This window comes from Oncorhynchus clarkii, chromosome 14, assembly GCF_045791955.1.
Source record: "Oncorhynchus clarkii lewisi isolate Uvic-CL-2024 chromosome 14, UVic_Ocla_1.0, whole genome shotgun sequence".
In the NCBI taxonomy this organism is placed as follows: domain Eukaryota; kingdom Metazoa; phylum Chordata; class Actinopteri; order Salmoniformes; family Salmonidae; genus Oncorhynchus; species Oncorhynchus clarkii.
The window spans coordinates 9,748,704-9,768,579 of NC_092160.1; the positions used below are offsets into that span (position 1 = coordinate 9,748,704).

Consider the following 19,876-nt stretch of genomic DNA (forward strand, 5'->3'; position numbering starts at 1 on the left):
ACATTTCAAGACAGTCAGTGTCTGTAAACTTCTGACCCACTGGGAATGTGATAAAAGCTTAAATAACTACTATTATTCTGGCATTTCACATTCTTAAAATAAAGTGGTGATCCTAACTGACCTAAGGGAATTTTTACTAGGATTAAATGTCAGGAAATGTGAAAAGTTTTAAAAGTATTTGGCTAAGGTGTATGTAAACTTCCGACTTCAACTGTACTTATTCAAGGGTTCTCTATTTTTTCATTGTAGAATAATGAAAACTATGAAATAACAACTATGGAATCGTTATAACCAAAAGAAGAGAAACAAACTCATCCCAAACCATCTCAATTGGATTGAAATCGGGTGATTGTGGAGCCCAGGTCATCTGACGCAGCACTCCATCCCTCTCCTTCGTCAAATAGCACTTACACAGCCTGGAGGTGTGTTGGAGCATTGTCATTTTGAAAAACAAATGATAGTCCTGCAACCCAAACAGGAATGGAGTATCGCTGCAGAATGCTGTGGTAGCCATGCTGGTTAAGTGTGCTTTGAATTCTAAATAAATCACAGACAGTGTCACCAGCAAAGCACCCCCACATCTCCTCCTCCATGCTGCATGTGTGGTTCCCACCGTGAAGAGGTAATCTGTTCACCTACTCTGCGTCTTACAAAGACACGGAGGTTGGAACCAAAAAAGCTCAAAGTTGGAATCAGACCAAAGAACAGATTTCCACCGGTCTAATGTCCATTGCTCATGTTTGTTGGCCCAAGCAAGTCTCTTCTTATTATTGGTATACTTTAGTAGTGGTTTCTTTGCAGCAACCCGACCATATAGGCCTGATTCACACAGTCTCCTCTGAACAGTTGATGTTGAGATGTGTGTTACTTAAACTCTATGAAGCATTTATTTTGGCTGCAATTTCTGAGGCTGCTAACTACAATGAACTTGGGTCTTTGCTGTGGGGGTCCTCATGAGAGCCAGTTTCATCATAGAGCTTGATGGATTTTGCGACTGCAGAAGTTCTTGATATGTCCCGCATCGACTGACACCTTAATAACTTAAAGTAATGGACTGTTGTCTTTGCTTATTTGTGCCGTTCTTGCCATAATATGGACTTGGTATTTTACCAAATAGGGCCATCTTTTGTATACCACCCATACCTTGTCACAACACAACTGATTGGCTGAAACCCATTGAGGAGGAAAGAAATTCCACAAATTAACAAGGCACACGTTAATTGAAATGCATTCCAGGTGAAGCTGGTTGAGAGAATGCCAAGAGCCGGCAAATCTGTCGCCAAGGCAAGAGGGTGAGTACGTCAAAGAATCTCATATAAAATATATTTTGAATTGTTCAACACTTTTTTGGTAACTACATGATTCCATGTGTTATTTCATAGTTTTAATGTCTTCACTATAAAAGTCTACAATGTAGAAAATAGTCAAAAGAAAAGAAAACCTTGGAATGAGTTGGTGTCCAAACTTCTGACAGGTACTGTATGTGGCTCCTTCCTTTCTCTGTGCTACAGGCCATGCTTTGTTTGAGTGGGGCCGCTCCTTCCACTCCTTCATGACCAGAGACTCATTTTTCTCCCTGTGGCTGAGTGATGCTGGCTGTGTCGGCATGAGAGTTTGCTCTGAAAGTAAATCATTGTGCGGTTATAGAACTGGGGGGCTGCGCTCAGCCGCGAAGTGGTAGGCCACACAAGCTCACAGAACGGGACCGCCGAGTGCTGAAATGCATCGTCTGTCCTCGGTTGCAACACTCCCTCCCGAGTTCCAAACTGCTTCTGGATGCAACGTCAGCACAATAACTGTTTGTCAGGAGCATCATGAAATGGGTTTCCATGGCCTAGCAGCTGCACACAAGCCTAAGATCACCATGTGCAATGCCAAGTGTTGGCTGGAGTGTTGTAAAGCTCGTCACCATTGGATCTCTGGAGTGATGAATGGCGCTTCGCCATCTGGAAGTCCAACGGACAAATCTGGGTTTGGCAGATGCCACGAGAACACTACCTGCCCGAATGCATAGTGTCCACTGTAAAGTTTGGTGGAGGAGGAATAATAGTCTGAGACTATTTTTCATGGTTCGTGCTAGGCCCCTTAGTTCCATTGAAGAGAAATCATAACACTACAGCATACAGACATTCTAGACGATTCTTTGCTTCCAACTTTGTGCCAACAGTTTGGGGAAGGCCCTTTCCTGTTTCAGCATGACAACGTCCCCGTACACAAAGCGAGGTCCATACAGAAATGGTTTGTCAAGATCAGTGTGGAAGAACTTGACTGGCCTGCATAGATCACTGTTTCAGCCCCATCAAACACCTTTGAGATTAATTGGAATGCAGACTGCGAGCCATGCCTAATCGCCCAACGTCACTAATGCTCGTGGCTGAATGGAAGCGAGTCCCTGCAGCAATGTTCCAACATCTATTGGAAATCCTTCCCAGAAGAGTGGAGGCTGTTATATCAGCAATGGGGGGGGGGAAACCAACTCCATATTAATGCCCATGATTTCTGGAATGAGATGTTGGAGGAGCAGATGTCCACATACACTACCTGGACACCACGGTTCCCGCTTTTGGGCCATACATTTTAAAAGCCAATAAATAAGAAATTGGCACCACCTAAAAAAAATCCCATTGTAAAATAATGCATTTTAGCCTGTTCATCGATTGATTAAAATACCAGTGGATGTAGCGCGAGAGCTGTTGCCGCAGCTCAAACAGATATTTGTTGCTGCTGGAGTGAAACATGTGCTTTAATAAGACTAATCATTGCGCCACAATTCTAAAGGCAATCATGAAAAGAAAAAGAAAAAACTAATGGCCACGATTAAAAAGAGCTACTATTTTTAGTTCTCGACTGGCTGGTCATTGAAGCACGCTTCCCATTCAAGTGTATAGGCAACTAGGCAGGCTTCAGCACAATCACACCACTTTGCAATGAGCTGGAGGTGGGATGCATTTTGAAAACATAGTTAATTGGTTGAAACCTGGACGTTTTACTACATATTATGGAAGCATGTCTTACCTTGGTTCAAAGCTGCCTAGTCAACATACAGGCAATTATTTTATAAAGACTTCCATAAGCCATTGAAACCAGTCGCCTTTTAAATCTCATGTTCTATTGGTTTTCAAATCAACTTTGTCCAGTAGCCAAAGGCACAATCCTAGTCATATTAGTAACCCATGTTAGTTGGTGCACATTTACATCTCCCAACAGGCAGCCTACTGCCTGTTGCACATTGCTGCTCTTATAATGTCAAGAAATAGTTGGGCAACATTTTACGCTAAACGTTCTGATCTGTGTCATGAGCCTCATAGCTTGAAAAAAAACAAACAAATTATGTAGACTAGGCCAACTGGTTGTATAAATTTGGGGTCTATCCCACAACTGTCCCAGAGTGTTTGGAATAGGCCATTTATTTCTCGCAAAGAATGAGAAACTGACCAATAGAATAGGTAAACGTATCTACTATGAGGGATAGTAGATTGACATAGGCTAGGGATTTTGCTGTTCGTCACTCATATTGTTGGCTGAGGAAAATAAATGTTGGCGGTTATTCTAACATAGGCTAAATGTGTGTTTTACGTTTGGGGAAGCTAATTTTTACCATAAAAATTAAACTTTATAATACATCATTCTATGCATCCTTGCATTTGCAGACTTATGTAAAATATCACATTTGGAATAGTAGGCATAGATTGGATAGTTATAGTTTATACTAATATAAACGCAATGACTCTTCGCAACAACAAAAAAACACTTCAATGCAGCGTGTAGGCTCTCTTTGTACAGGAAAATGTTGGCCTTTTATAAGCACATGTCATGCAATTATACTACACTTTGAGACATTAGCAGAATATTTTTTTTGGGACATATTATACAGTAGCCTACTCTGCTGACACACAGATCAATAAAAACTACATCGCCTTATCCATATAGTAGACCTACGAGAAGGGGAGACAAAATATGACGTCCATCTAACTTGGAGGAAATTGTAGTCCAAAAATAAAAATAAATAAAAAGGGTACTGACCCAATGCTAAAGACAGGGAATATGCACACTCAACGGAGACGTTCCCCACTGGTGCCAATAAGATGGTCTACTTTTAGCTCAATTGAGTTGAGCATTTTTCATTGCCTTTTCTTTACAGCAATAGCCATTTGTTTTCCTAAATTTTCCCACGATTGTGTGTTTAAATATTGCTCCATTTCTGGCTGGGTGTCTCTGCTTTTCACTGAGTCGGAACTCAAATCCTAAAAGACGTGAATGATCCTCTGTAGCCAAATTATTCTTTCTGGTGTAGTAGCCTATTTATAATGATTTTATGTATAGACATGAGTAAGCTAATTAGCCTGTATCATTTTTGGCAATTTAATAGAATTGACTTTAGGGAAAGCTTCCCCTAGCCTTATGGACACGCCGCCTATGTATTTTAACATCTTCAGAATTGTATATGAATGATGCACGCCGTTGCATCCGAGTTGGATGTTGTTACGATTAACCATAAACAATGTGATGGCGCAGCAGCACGACAGAGGGATTCTCTGGATGAGCCTTCATAAATATATGGATGACGAGAATGCATTTTAAGTGTCGCTACCCCGACGGCGATACGCAGGCCAGGAGAGGAGCGTTGAGGATAATTTAAAATAAATGAAGTGGAGTGAATTATTTAAAGGTACAAACTGAGAAATGAAACTTGCTTTTAGACTGCAGATGGAAAACCGCCACAAAAAGCAACGTGCACCCGTAGCTCCCTTATCTCCCCCAGACCACCTCTCCCCCTGTCGCCCTCAGCCCCCTGAAAGCCTGTCCATTAGGTGCAGTGAGACAGGGAGTGCAGGGGTTACAACAGGGAAAACCCACTGTATTCCTCTTCATCTCCTCAGGTTCAGTCACGCAGGGCCAGGCTCTCTGTGCTCCATCAGCCTAAATATACTTTTTATTCTGCTGTGTGGTGCAGATGAGCTCCAGTGGCTGTGTTTTCATTATAGGGTGGAGAGCGGAGCAGGGAGAACAGAGAAAAATACATCTGGCGTAAGCACTTCTGTCCATCAGCCAGTATGGAGCCCAAGACTGACAGCGGCAAAACAAAGCACAGCTCTAATCAATAAGCTCTCCTGATGAACAGGCCTCTCTGTGCACTCTTCACCTCCTAGAGCACTCCTTCCATTAACCCCCAAAACTGGCTCCAGTCTCGACAGCCAGTTCCCACTCATCACTTGACAAACTATCCCCCTCTTTCCCAACAAGTGATGTGGTATGGAGGATAGTGGATTCGATTCCTGAACCATCCATACCTAAAACGTATGCACGCATGACTGCAAGACTGGATAAAAAAGCTTATGCTAAATGGCATATAGTGTGTCTGTGTGGACCATAAGTAATGTCTAAATGCCACAACACATAGTCCAATGAAAGAGTTGGAATAGAGACTGCTAAATAGTGTAGTGAACAGTAAACATTGAGTTGGCTGGCTGCGCAAGAAAGTGAGCATCTGGAATCATCCAGCTCCTCCTCAGCCGAGAAACTATGCATCAGTGAGGAACATGTGCAGCTTCTAACTGGCTGTGTAAAATGTATCCCGGTTGCCCCAGGGCCTCTATAGTTACATCAAGACAACCAATGAACACTCCGCCTGGGACCAAACACCATTGCTCTCAGAAGAATCATAACTGAGAAGGTCTAACACAGACTGGCTGTCCGGTCACAGCAGTGAACAATGTTTGTGTAGGAGGGGAATTGGATCATGGGACAATCCTTGTGTGTGTGGTCGCTGTAGACTGCTGCAGAGAGGCTCTTCTCCCTGAGTTGACATCCACGCCTGGAAAGCCCTGATACAAGACAACATCCCCTGCCAGGCAAGGGCCTGCTTATTAGCACTTGGGTCCAGGCAGCGTGGAGGCAGCAGGGCCGAGATGGGCCAGGCCCAAGAACAGTCAGTGTGTCCACCTTCAGCAGGATGGGCAGCCAAGCCTGCTGAAAAAAACCTGAGACTGCAGCAGCCCAGCCAGTTAGATGGACCTCACACCACAACAGAGAGAGTGAGATGCGCGGCAGAGGGAACAAAACTGCCAAAATGCTCCGGCCCTCGCACTTCAGACATGGTTTTTTCAGTCAAAGCCACTGTTGGTTAACACAAACACTCAGTGAGCCCCACCATCTCCACTACTAGATCTCAAAGGTCGGCGTCACCTGACATTTTCTAAGGAAGCATGAGCACAAGCTTACGCCCATGTACTATTTGTGTGTGTGTGTGTGTGTGTGTGTGTGGGGGGGGTAGAGGGTATGTATCTGGGTAGAAAGTATTAAAGTTTTTACATCTGGAAGAAATGAAGGACGGAAATAAAAATACATTTTTAAAAAGTCCAGAATGAAGGCATAGAATTCTCCAGAACAACAAGAACTAATTTCATAATTGCTAGAAATGTGTTGTAGAAATAGAAAAATCAGATGAGGGCACGAAGGAAAAAACCTTTTGAACGCACCATTGTGACAAAAGCCTGCACAATATCCTGAATGCCCTTCTGCTGTGCTGTCCTTTGAAGTCCTTGTACAAATAAACAGCAAGACAGATGTCCTTATGTAAGCTACAGTTGAGGTTAGAAGCATTAAAACTCATTTTTCAACCACTCCACAAATTTCTTGCTAACCAACTATAGCTTTGGCAAGTCGGTTAGGACATCTACTTTGTGCATGACACAAGTAATTTTTCCAACAATTGTTTACAGACAGATTATTTCACTCTCACAATTCCAGTGGGTCAGAAGTGTACATACACTAAGTTGACTGTGCCTTTAAACAGCTTAGAAAGTTACAGAAAATGTTGCCATGGCTTTAGAAATTTCTGATAGCCTAATTGACATAATTTGAGTGAATTGGAGGTGTACCTGTGGATGTATTTCAAGGCCTACCTTCAAACTCAGTGCCTCTTGGCTTGACATCATGGGAAAATCAAAATAAATCAGCCAAGACCTCAGAAAAAAATATTGTAGACCTTCACAAGTCTGGTTCATCCTTGGGAGCAATTTCCAAACGCCTGAATGTACCACGTTCATCTGTACAAACAATAGTACGCAAGTATAAACACCATGGGACCACGTAGCTGTCATACCGCTCAAGGAGACACGTTCTGTACCTTGACGTCAGTGGTGATTTTAGCATGTAAATCTTTAGGGTAAACTAAAAAAAAATATGTATTTTAGATGCATGCCAACAAAGCCACTACACAACACTAAACAATACATGAATTGCACTATTAAAAAGGTGACCAGACTGTTAGAGCCTACATAAAGCTGTTCCAACAGTAGTTAATTTTTTTTAGCACCATGGAGTTAATCCTCACCACTGCTACACCTGGCTATCAGTGGAGCCTTGTCTATCAGCAAAACAGTTCATTCAGCCTTATTTACTGCCTTGTTTTTTTACAAACATAGCTGATATGGCTGACTTGCTTAAACAAATGTGGTTTCTACTGGAAAATGAATGTACAAACTATGGCATAAGGGGATGACGAGCGGATAAAAGGCCATGCGTAATTTCTATTAAGACATTAATGAGCCAGCTAGGATGGACGTAGTCAATATAACTATTTGTTCAGCATTTTTTAAATGTACAGCGACAAAATTCAGAACATGGGCCGTTCTTACAGTATTCTCCCTGTGCACCAAGTCAGAACAGTAGGATAAATAAAGGAGTCATATAAGCAGACAATGAAAGCGCTTACAATTAGAGATTGACCGATAGCAGATACAGATAAAAAAAATCAGCAATTTGTTGTGTGTACATACATACATACATACATACATACATACATACATACATACATACATACATACATACACACCTCAAAAAAATAAAAGGGAACACTAAAATACATCCTAGATCTGAATGAATGAAATATTCTTATTAAATACTTTTTTCTTTACATAGTTGAATGTGCTGACAAATCACACAAAAATTACCAATGGAAATCAAATGTATCAACCCATGGGGGTCTGGATTTGGAGTCGCACTCAAAATTAAAAGTGGAAAACCACACTACAGGCTGATCCAACTTTGATGTAATGTCCTTAAAACAAGTCAAAATGAGGCTCAGTAGTGTGTGTGGCCTCCACGTGCCTGTATGACCTCCCTACAACGCCTGGGCATGCTCCTGATGAGGTGGCGGATGGTCTCCTGAGGGATCTCCTCCCAGACCTGGACTAAAGCATCCGCCAACTTCTGGACAGTCTGTGGTGGAGCGAGACATGATGTCAAAGATATGCTCAATTGGATTCAGGTCTGGGGAACGGGCGGGCCAGTCCATAGCATCAATGCCTTCCTCTTGCAGGAACTGCTGACACACTCCAGCCACATGAGGTCTTGCATTGTCTTGCATTAGGAGGAACCCAGGGCCAACCGCACCAGCATATGGTCTCACAAGGGGTCTGAGGATCTCATCTCGGTACCTAATGGCAGTCAGGCTACCTCTGGCGAACACATGGAGGGCTGTGCGGCCCCCCAAAGAAATGCCACCCCACACCATGACTGACCCAAACCGGTCATGCTGGAGGATGTTGCAGGCAGCAGAACGTTCTCCACGGCGTATCCAGACTGTCACGTGCTCAGTGTTAACCTGCTTTCATCTATGAAGAGCACAGGGCGCCAGTGGTGAATTTGCCAATCTTGGTGTTTTCTGGCAAATGCCAATCGTCCTGCACGGTGTTGGGCTGTAAGCACAACCCCCACCTGTGGACGTCGGGCCCTCATACCACCCTCATGGAGTCTGTTTCTGACCGTTTGAGCAGACACATGCACATTTGTGGCCAGCTGGAGGTCATTTTGCAGGGTTCTGGCAGTGCTCCTCCTTGCACAAAGGCGGAGGTAGCGGTCCTGCTGCTGGGTTGTTGCCCTCCTCCACATCTCCTGATGTACTGGCCTGTCTCCTGGTAGCGCCTCCATGCTCTGGACACTACGCTGACAGACACAGCAAACCTTCTTGCCACATCTCGCATTGATGTGCCATCCTGGATGAGCTGCACTACCTGAGCCACTTGTGTGGTTTGTAGATTCCGTCTCATGCTACCACTAAAGTGAAAGCACCGCCAGCATTCAAAAGTGACCAAAACATCAGCCAGGAAGCATAGGAACTGAGAAGTGGTCTGTGGTCCCCACCTGCAGAACCACTCCTTTACTGGGGGTGTCTTGCAAAATGCCTATAATTTACACCTGTTGTCTATTCCATTCGCACAACAGCATGTGAAATTTATTGTCAATTAGTGTTGCTTCCTAAGTGGACAGTTTGATTTCACAGAAGTGTGATTGACTTGGAGTTACATTGTGTTGTTTAAGTGTTCCCTTTATTTTTTTGAGCAGTAAAAATATAAATAAATATATATATTCTGTAATAATGACAATTACAACAATACTGAGTGAACAATGAACACTAACTTACTATAATACATAAATAATAATAAATAATAATAATGAAACGTTCATTTGTTTAATTAATGGAAAAACAGTGTTAAAAAGAAAGGAAAAGTACAATATGTGCCAGGTAAACATTTTTAAGTTCCTTGCTCAGAACATATGAAAGCTGGTGGTTCCTTTTAACATGAGTCTTCAATATTCCCAGTTACGAAGTTTTAGGGTATAGTTATAAGAATTATAGGACTCTCTCTCTATACCATTTGTATTTCATATACCTTTGACTATTGGATGTTCTCATAGGCACTTTAGTATTGCCAGCATAATCTCGGGAGTTGATAGGCTTGAAGTCATAAACAGCGCTGTGCTTCAAGCATTGTAAGAGCTGCTGTTTCAATGAATGCTTACGAGCCTGCTGCTGCCTTCCACCACTCAGTCAGACTGCTCTAGAGGTCGACCGATTAATCAGAATGGCCGATTAATTGGGGCCGATTTCAAGTTTTCATAACAATCGGAAATCGGTATTTTTGGACGTCGATTTTTTTTTACAACTTTATTTAACGAGGCAAGTCAGTTAAAAACACATTCTTATTGTCAATGACGGCCTAGGAACGGTGGGTTATCTGCCTTGTTCAGGGGCAGAACGACAGATTTTTACCTTGTCAGCTCAGGGATTCAATCTTGCAACCTTACGGTTAACTAGTCTAACGCTCTAACCACCTGCCTCACGAGAAGCCTGCCTGTTACGCGAATGCAGTAAGAAGCCAAGGTAAGTTGCTAGCTAGCATTAAACTTAAATCAATCATAATCACTAGTTATAACTACACATGGTTGATGATATTACTAGTTTATCTAGCGTGTCCTGTGTTGCATATAATCAATGCGGTGCGCATTCATGAAAAAGGACTGTCGTTGCTCCAACGTGTACCTAACCATAAACATCAATGCCTTTCTTAAAATCAATACACAGAAGTATATATTTTTAAACCTGCATATTTAGCTAAAAGAAAGGTTAGCAGGCAATATTGACCAGGTGAAATTGTGTCACTTCTCTTGCGTTCATTGCACACAGAGTCACGGTATATGCAACAGTTTGGGCAGCCTGGCTCGTTGCAAACTAACTTGCCAGAATTTTACGTATGACATAACATTGAAGGTTGTGCAATGTAACAGCAATATTTAGACTTATGGATGCCATCCGTTCGATAAAATACATAACGGTTCTGTATTTCACTGAAAGAATAAGCGTTTTGTTTTCGAAATGATAGTTTCCGGATTCGACCATATTAATGACCTAAGGCTCGTATTTCTGTGTGTTATTATGTTATAATTAAGTCTATGATTTGATAGAGCAGTCTGACTGAGCGATGGTAGGCAGCAGCAGGCTCATAAGCATTCATTCAAACAGCACGTTCATGCATTTTGCCAGCAGCTCTGCTGTTTATGACTTCAAGCCTATCAACTCCCAAAATTAGGCTGGTGTAACGATGTGATGTGAAATGGCTAGCTAGTTAGCGGGGTGCGCTCTAATAGCGTTTCAAACATCACTCGCTCTGAGACTTGGCTCTGCATGGGTAACGCTGCTTCGAGGGTGGCTGTTGTCGATGTGTTCCTGGTTCAAGCCCAGGTAGCGGCGAGGAGAAGGATGGAAGCTATACTGTTACACTGGCAATACTAAAGTGCCTATAACAACATCCAATAGTCAAAGGTATATTAAATACAAATGGTAGAGATAAATAGTCCTATAATAACTACAACCTAAAACTTCTTACCTGGGAATATTGAAGACTCATGTTAAAAGGAACCACCAGCTTTCATATGTTCTCATGTTCTGAGCAAGGAACTTAAACGTTAGCTTTCTTACATGGCACATATTGCACTTTTACTTTCTTCTCCAACACTTCTTGCATTTGTTTTTGCATTATTTAACTTCTTATGGCTGGAGGGCAGTATTGAGTAGCTTGGATGAATAAGTTGCCCAAACTAAACAGCCTGATCCTCAGTCTCAGTTGTTAATATATGCATATTATTATTGGATAGAAAACTCTAAAGTTTCCAAAACTGTCAAAATATTGTCTGTGAGTTTAACAGAACTGATATTGCAGGCGAAACCCTGAGGAAAATCAAACCAGGAAGTGGCTTCTATTTTGAAAACTCCATGTTCCCTTTAAATGGAGCAATGGCAGGCTATGGATATCAACCAGATTCCTTTTCCTATCGCTTCCTCAAGGTGTCAACAGTCTTTAGACATAGTTTCAGGCTTTTATTTTGAAAAAATGAGCGAGAAAGATAACATTGCGTCATTGTATGCGTAACAGAGTTTGGGCAGCCATTGCCTTTCCCTCTGACTGAAAAAGACAGTTGCGGTTGATATATTATCGATTAGATATTTTAAAAACAACCTGAGGATTGATTCTAAAAAACGTTTGACGTGTTTCTGTGGACATTACGGATACTATTTGGAATTTGTCTGCGTTGTCGTGACCGCTCTTTCCTGTGGATTTCTGAACATAACGCGACAAACAAACGGAGGTATTTTGGATATAAAAATCATCTTTATGGAACAAAAGGAACATTTGTTGTGTAACTGGGAGTGTTGTGAGTGAAAACATCCGAAGATCAAAGGTAAACGATTAATTTGATTGCTTTTCTGATTTGTGACCAAGCTACTTGATGCTAGGTGTACATAATGTTTTGTCGAGCGAACGATAAACTTATAAATGCTTGGATTGCTTTCGCTGTAAAACATTTTCAAAATCTGACACGACAGGTGGATTAACAAAAGGATAAACTGTGTTTTGCTTTATTGCACTTGTGATTTCATGAATATAAATATTTTTAGTAATTTTATTTGAATGTGGCACTATGCAATTCAGCGGTTGTTGATGACAATTATCCCGTTAACGGGATGGCAGCCATAAGAAGTTAAACCAAATTGAACAGGTTTCATTATTTATTTGAGGCTAAATTGATTTTATTGATGTATTAAGTTAAAAGTGTTCATTCAGTATCATTCTTTATTACAAATAAATAGGCCGATTAATCTGTATTATTTTACCCCTTTTTCTCCCCAATTTCGTGGCATCCAATTGTTAGAAGCTACTATCTTGTCTCATCGCTACAACTCCCATTCGGGCTCGGGAGAGACGAAGGTTGAAAGTCATGCGTCCTCCGATACACAACCCAACCAAGCCGCACTGCTTCTTAACACAGCGTGCACCCAACCCGGAAGCCAGCTGCACCAGAGGAAACACAGTGCACCTGGCAACCTTGGTTAGCTCGCACTGTGCCCAGCCCGCCACAGGAGTCGCTGGTGCGCGATGAGACAAGGATATACAATTGGCCTAGCCGGTAGGGATATCGCCCCACGGACCTCCCGGTCACGGCCGGTTACGACAGAGCCTGGGCGCGAACCCAGAGTCTCCGGTGGCACAGCTGGCGCTGCAGTACAGTAGATTGTCAACGTGACTCATGATGACTGCTTGTCTAGCTAAGATTTTGTAAGTATGATGTCGATATCAGTCCAATCAAAGCTACGGTAGATATAACGTGATTTGACGTCATTTTATCTGTGGCCAATGACCTTGAGCCTTCTTGGATGGGCACTTCTAATGTAACTATGGCAGCACACGAGGGGCTTGAATTTTTGAGGACTCCCCCTTAGATTTTGCAGTGACGTAGTGCCCCCATGAGTGACAACACTGAGCCAATCACGCCACAACTAGAGAACATTACCAACCCCTAAGCTCCATATTTTCCCACTGGCTGCCCCACCACCACAGAAAGCACTGAACTAGGCTTAAAAACCTGCATTTTGGAGCTGCCTTACTCAAGAAAGCAAAAAAAAGAGACCATGTTTGTTTGCGGCTTTATTTACTAAGTCTGATTTTTTATGATGATTTTTACAAATTTTGCTTGCAACATATTAATGCCAAAATAATATGCAAAACAAGCTCTGCCCCACCTGCCCTGAATGACAGGTCGCCACTACTTGATGGGTCTGCTCTTCCCTCAGAATCAAGGAAGGGGTTTCCTAATGGAATACTATCGCATTTCCACCAGTCTCCTCCTCTTCACAGATCTGGCTACTGCCTTCAAGGTGTTTGAGAGAACATGAAAAGCAGCTCCGTGAATCTGAATTCCTGTCAGAGCATTACAACCTCTGGAGCTTCCCCCTGACGTAAAGCCCAGCACCACTCGTTCTGTTTCCACAGCCATCTTTCATGACTTTGGGAAGACACTCTGGGCTTTAGCGGCACAGTGCATCTTAGGGGGAAGACAAGTTGTGCCCATGATTCCTCTTCAGAACTCCTTTGGATTGAGAGTCTGTCTCCCTCCCTCCCCCCCCCCCCCCCCCTCCCCCTGAGCGAATGGGAGTGCGGCATGAATTAGGAGGCAGAAAACCAGAGCTTGATATAACAGGAACAATGCGCATCAATGACAGCGTGGCTGGCAGCTCCACACGAAACATTATTTACAGCTCACACAAAAATGAAATTAGAGGAGCACACAGCTCAGGAGGCAGAAAAAAATAAGCTGAACTGGCAACACTTAAAGAGGATCAGGCTGCATAATTATAATATTGCTTTTCTTCCTTCACCACCAGTATCTATACTGCTCACATTGACTCTGGTGGATAAAACCTAAATGTGACAACAGGTTATTGGAGGGTAGGACTATAAAAAGGCAGTAAAAATGTGTTCATTGACTGAAGATTGTGACTGTGCCTGTGGATAAGGACTTGATCCATGCTTCATCTTTGATGAGGACCATCAACCACCAATAATTTAAGGACTATAAAACGCGTAATGTGCAGAATGAAACGTATGGTGGAAATTCACTGACAACTGAAATTCAACCAAGACAGATGAGCAGCTTTTAGTTAAACAGAAACCAATGACGGATTGTCTACTTTAAATACAGGACTAAAATAAAACAGAGTAACAGTAATTGAATTACCATAAATTAACATTTAATATCACATTCAAGTGAAAAGGCAATGACAACCTGTTCTCCAAGATCAATTGTTTTTAACTGACCATCTGAGAAGACTGATTTACCAGAAAGTTGATAGCTTGAACTACTGTTCAAGAAAGGTCCATGTAAAGAGGGAAACTTTGCAGATCCAGCTTCAATACAAGGCAATGGAAGCTTAAACTGTCAATTTCCACTAAAGGCAAATTGCTCAAATAGGCAATGTTTTACTTCAATTGACAACAGTAACTCATAACGACAAATGCTGTAGGCTACAAATAATGTTTGTGTTGTTCAGCTAAAAACAAGTTAATTGTTACAATTATATATGTAAAACATAATGATTGTGTAAATGCCATGATAGTAATAGTGTAGCCAATAAACTACTGTACCTTTAACGGTCTAGTGGCACAAATGATAGTTAGCACGTTGGTAATACTGCCAGCAAGCATGGTTTCATTGGTAGCAAGTGGCATCTCTCATAGCACATTAGCTATCGTGATAATTGCTTGACAGATGAGCAAAATGAGACTGTCTATATACTCAACTAGCGATAATCCGCTAACGTTGGAAGGGGTGTAATCATTAGTCTAAAACGTTTTGCAACGGTAACCGTTTACTCCTAACGAAAAACGTTTCTACCGGACAAATTCAGGTAGGACCCTCCCCGTTTCGTTCCAAATGAATACACCCCTGGCTATAGCTATTAAATGCTGCTTAAACTTGAGTGCCGGGTGGCAGGCTAGCCATGTGTATTGCATACATACCAAACGGTTCAGTCTTCTCCGTAGCATATTTGAGTTTTTTCTTCTTTGGTAGCTGGGGACACCAACGAACTATTTTTATTTCAACCAGTTTACTACAGACTCTGTTTGAGCTTTTCTGATAAATAATAAGTAACGTTACATTTATATTTGTTAACTAGCTCTCTATTTTCTACTCTAGTAGTGCTTATAGCTATATGGAATGCCGCAGCGATGCTACATTGTTTCCATTTGGTTTGAATTCTATCTCTTCTAACCATTCGCATTCTCCCTTTTAAATATTTTCCGCGTTGCGTTTTACTGTTCTAGTCGTGCTTCCCCATCCAAAAAACTGAAACTGTCCGCGACATCCTGTAGTTCTATGCCCTGTTGCTGTGTCTTTCCGAATTAATCATCACATACGATTCAACTCGCGGCACCAGTCACAAAAAAAAATGTGACCGACATACAAAAAGTAACTTCAATTTCGTTTCATACGCAGGTCTTTCTCGCCTACTTCTGCCCCCTTATCTCCCGTCAGTCAAACCCCTGTCAAATATATATATTTTCTACTCTACCCCCCCATTAGCGTCATCAGCGTCTCGTCCATTGACGATATAATGTGAACGACTCGTCAGCAACACTAAAAAAGAACTTCCGGGTCATGGAATTTCGGAAATGTTTTAAATAAAAGTTCCCTACGTAATAGAAGAAAAGTGTCAACAACCTGTATTCATTCATGATAATATAAAAATAAATCTAAACATGAACAATGATTAATATTTGTTCATATTTAAGTGACATTTGCATTAAATGTGGGTATTAAAACATGTTCCAAGTTCAAATAAATTACCTCAGTGAAAATCAGTGTGTATTAAATACCTATTGGCTATTCTAGGTGCTGCAGTAAAAGTATTGTAGGGAATAGTCAGCAGGGTCTGTAGAATATATATATGGTGTCATTTCATGTGGCTCTGAATAATATAGAGTGTTGCTGGGCTTTTACTCCACCCATTCCATTGACCACAATGTAAATCATTGTGTATGGGAATACATATTGGTTTATAGAGCAAAACATATTCTAGGTGCCTCAGTAAAATGGTTGTAGAGAATACTCAGTAGAGTCTGTAGAATGTATGTATGGTGTCAATTCATGGATCTCTGAATAATACTTGCTTGACAATCATTAACTTAAGCTCCAATCATTTCTCAATGTGCTCCGTTTAATAATATCCTTTATATTTATTTATAATATTTATTTATAATATTCTTGGATTTACATAATTTAAACATTATGCACTTGCAAAGATGCAGAAAATATTGATTTCGTATCAGTGTTTTACCACAGACTTTTATTTTGAAGGCACAATCCGAAAACCGGATGTCTTAATGTGGATATGATCCAGCTAATGCTGCTGCCGTGAAACTAATCTCAATCCCCACCTCGCTCCCACGTTTATAAACTCCGCCCGTTGAAGATGCAGCGACCATTGCCGGGTTCCAAACAACTTGGAACTCGGAACTGGGAACCCAGAACTCTTCGACGTCCGAGCGTTCAAAATAACTGGGAACTCTGACAAAAACGAGCTCCGACTGGGAAAAAAACTATTCAACAAGGAATTCTGGAACTCGAGCCTCTTTCTAGAGCTCCAACTTTCCGACCTGAAGATCGCTGATGTCATGATTTGACTTGACTGATTTTTCCGAGATGACAGTTGTCTTGAACGTGGCATATGAGGTGTTGCACTGGGATTTGTTGCCATCATAGGCCTATTGGGGAACTACATTAGCTACTTTCTTTTTTTTTTACAGTCTGGTCTATCCTATACCAGTGTCAACAATAAAGATGGGTCACTTTTTATATATAAAAATGTACATTATTACATACAGTGCATTTGGAAAGTATTCATACCCCTTCCCCTTTTCCACATTTTGTTACATTACAGCTTTATTTTAAAATGGATATAATAACAAAAATCTTCATCAATCTGCGGTCTGTACTGCATCTCTGTGTTAGAGGCTTCACTACAGATCCAATTCCAGTCTGTATCACAACCGGCTGCGATTGGGAGTCCCATTGGGTGGCGCACCATTGGCCCAGCGTCGTTCGGGTTAGGGCTTGGCCAGGGTAGGCCGTCATTGTAAATAAGAATTTGTTCTTACCTGACTTGCCTAGTTAAATAAAGGTTAAATAAAATGTAACATTGCTCCATCCATTACATAGACTGACCAGGTGAAAGCTATGATCCCTTATTGATGTAACTTGTTAAATCCACTTCAATAAGAGTAGATGAAAAAAACAATCATATTTAAGCCTTGAGACAATTGAGACATGAATTGTGTGCCATTCAGAGCATTCCACAGGGATGCTGGCCCATGTTGACTCCAATGCTTCCCACAGTTGTATCAAGTTGGCTGGATGATCAGTGGATCATTCTTGATACACACGGAAACTGCTAATTGTGGAAAAACCCAGCAGTGTTGCAGTTCTTGACACTCTCAAACTGGTACGCATCTACCATACCCCGTTCAAAGGCACTTAAATCTTTTGTCTTGCCCATTCACCCTCTGAATGGCACACGTACAGTACTGTACACAATCCATGTCTCAAGGCTGGAAAATGATTCTTTAACCTGTCTCATCCCTTTCTTCTACACTGATTGAAGTGGATTTAACAGATGACATCCATAAGGGATCATAGCTTTCACCTGTATTCACCAGTCTATGTCATGGAAAGAGTGAGTTTTCATAATGTTTTGTACATTCAGTGTATATTTCATATTCAATCAAAGTGATCATGATGAAAATAATAACTGAAAGAGGCTTGGAGATCGTATTCAATTCTAGATCCTATTACCTTCCGCATCCCAATGAAATGCTTAGAGGACACACCCGCAGCCCTCATTGTACTAATCCAAGATGGCGTAGCAGTCAGACGTCTTTGTCCTTCGTCTTGTCGTGTCCCATGTATATATCTTTTTATATATTTTTCTTCGCATATCTTTTCTATATTTTTCTAAACCTCAACTTCAAAATACTCTCCTGCAACCCGCCTCACCCAATGTGGTGTAGATCTGTTTTTTCTGGAACCTGAATTCGCCAACAGAAGCTAGCCAGCTCACTTTCTACTAGCTAGTAGTCAGCTAACCACTGCTAGCGGTCATCAGCTAACCTTTAGCTCGGAAAACTCTCGCCAGTTTGTACAATGCGATTCAAACCAGAGCATACCAGACCTATTTTCTCTCCATATCCCCGGATTTCTACCGCAAGCTCTGAACCTTTTCACCTGGATCATCGCAGCTAGCTAGCTGCAATCCGAGTGACTACTCCTGGCTAACATCTGTCCCGAAGCAAGCACCAATTAGCCTGGAGCTAGCCCATGCTAGGCCCATTCTCCCGGCTAGCTGAAGAGGCCCATCAGCCACTCCTGGGCTACAATACCTGGACCCCTTCTACTGTCGGTACTGGGAACAGAACTCCGATCCTTCACGACTGGACTACCGACGTAATCTGCTCAAGGGGGTACTTAACTGGCCCCTACTTTGCGACTTCCCCTGAATGCCCATCTGCTAGTCTGTTAGCTGTCTAGAGCATTTCGGACTGTTAGCTAATAGGCCCATCAGCCAATTTCTCGGGCACAATACCTATTTTGCCAATTGGCCAGAGCCCGTTTTACTCAACGAAGCCCTGCTTATCCATCAAGACTGGACTACCGACGTAATCTGCCCGAGGGTTTTTTTCCAACAGGCCCCTCCGTCGCGATGTCCGCTGAATGCCCATCTGCTAGCCTGCTAGCCGCAGCCCGCTAGCTGTCTAGAGCATATTGGACTGTTAACTGATTAATCCATCGGCCAATTTCTTGGGCCACTATACCTATTTTGCCAATTGGACTTGAACCCCTATGCTACTCGGAACCCTACTAATCCATCACGACTGGTCTATCGACATCATCGCACGCAAGGCTAAAACAGACTTTCCTCCGCCGTGACGTCCCTCTAAGGCCCTTCTGCTAGCTTGGTAGCCCCGGCCTGCTAGCTGTCTGAATCGCTGTGTCTCCAGCCAGCCCAACCACTCACTAGACCCCTATGATCACTCGGCTACGCATGCCTCTCCCTAATATCAATATGCCTTGTCCATTACTGTCCTGGTTAGTGATTATTGTCTTATTTCACTGTAGAGCCTCTAGCCCTGCTCAATATGCCTTAATCAACCATTTAGTTCCACCTCCCACATATGCGGTGACATCACCTGGTTTAAACGTCTCTAGAGACAATATCTCTCTCATCATTACTCAATGCCTAGGTTTACCTCCAATGTACTCACATCCTACCATACCTTTGTCTGTACATTATGCCTTAAATCTATTCTATCACGCCCAGAAACCTGCTCCTTTTACTCTCTATTCCGAACGTACTAGACGACCAGTTCTGATAGCCTTTAGCCGTACCCTTATCCTACTCCTCCTCTGTTCCGCTGGTGATGTAGAGATTAGTCCAGGCCCTGCAGTGCCTAGCTCCACTCCTACTACACAGGTGCTCTCATTTGTTGACTTCTGTAACCGTAAAGGCTTTGGTTCCGTGCATGTTAACATTAGAAGCCTCCTCCCTTAGTTTGTTTTATTCACTGCTTTAGCACACTCTGCCAACCCGGATGTCCTAACCGTGTCTGAATCATGGCTTAAGAAGACCACCAAAAACCCTGACATTTCCATCCCTAACTATAAAATTTTCCGACAAGACAGAACTGCCAAAGTGGGCGGT

The 19,876-nt window shown here is 42.2% G+C and overlaps 1 protein-coding gene across 4 annotated transcripts in view; it reads right to left on the reverse strand.

The window, feature by feature from the left end:
- LOC139366234 (phospholipid-transporting ATPase 11C-like) overlaps positions 1–15,700 on the reverse strand; it is a 69,568-nt gene extending 53,868 nt beyond the window's left edge. For all 4 annotated transcript variants that reach the window (XM_071103489.1, XM_071103488.1, XM_071103491.1 and 1 more), the window contains exon 1: positions 15,141–15,700. In XM_071103489.1, the coding sequence (XP_070959590.1) occupies positions 15,141–15,167 (27 nt within the window). In that variant the 5' untranslated portion in view covers positions 15,168–15,700. The remainder of the gene's footprint in view (positions 1–15,140) is intronic.
- Between the last annotated feature and the right edge of the window lie 4,176 nt (positions 15,701–19,876).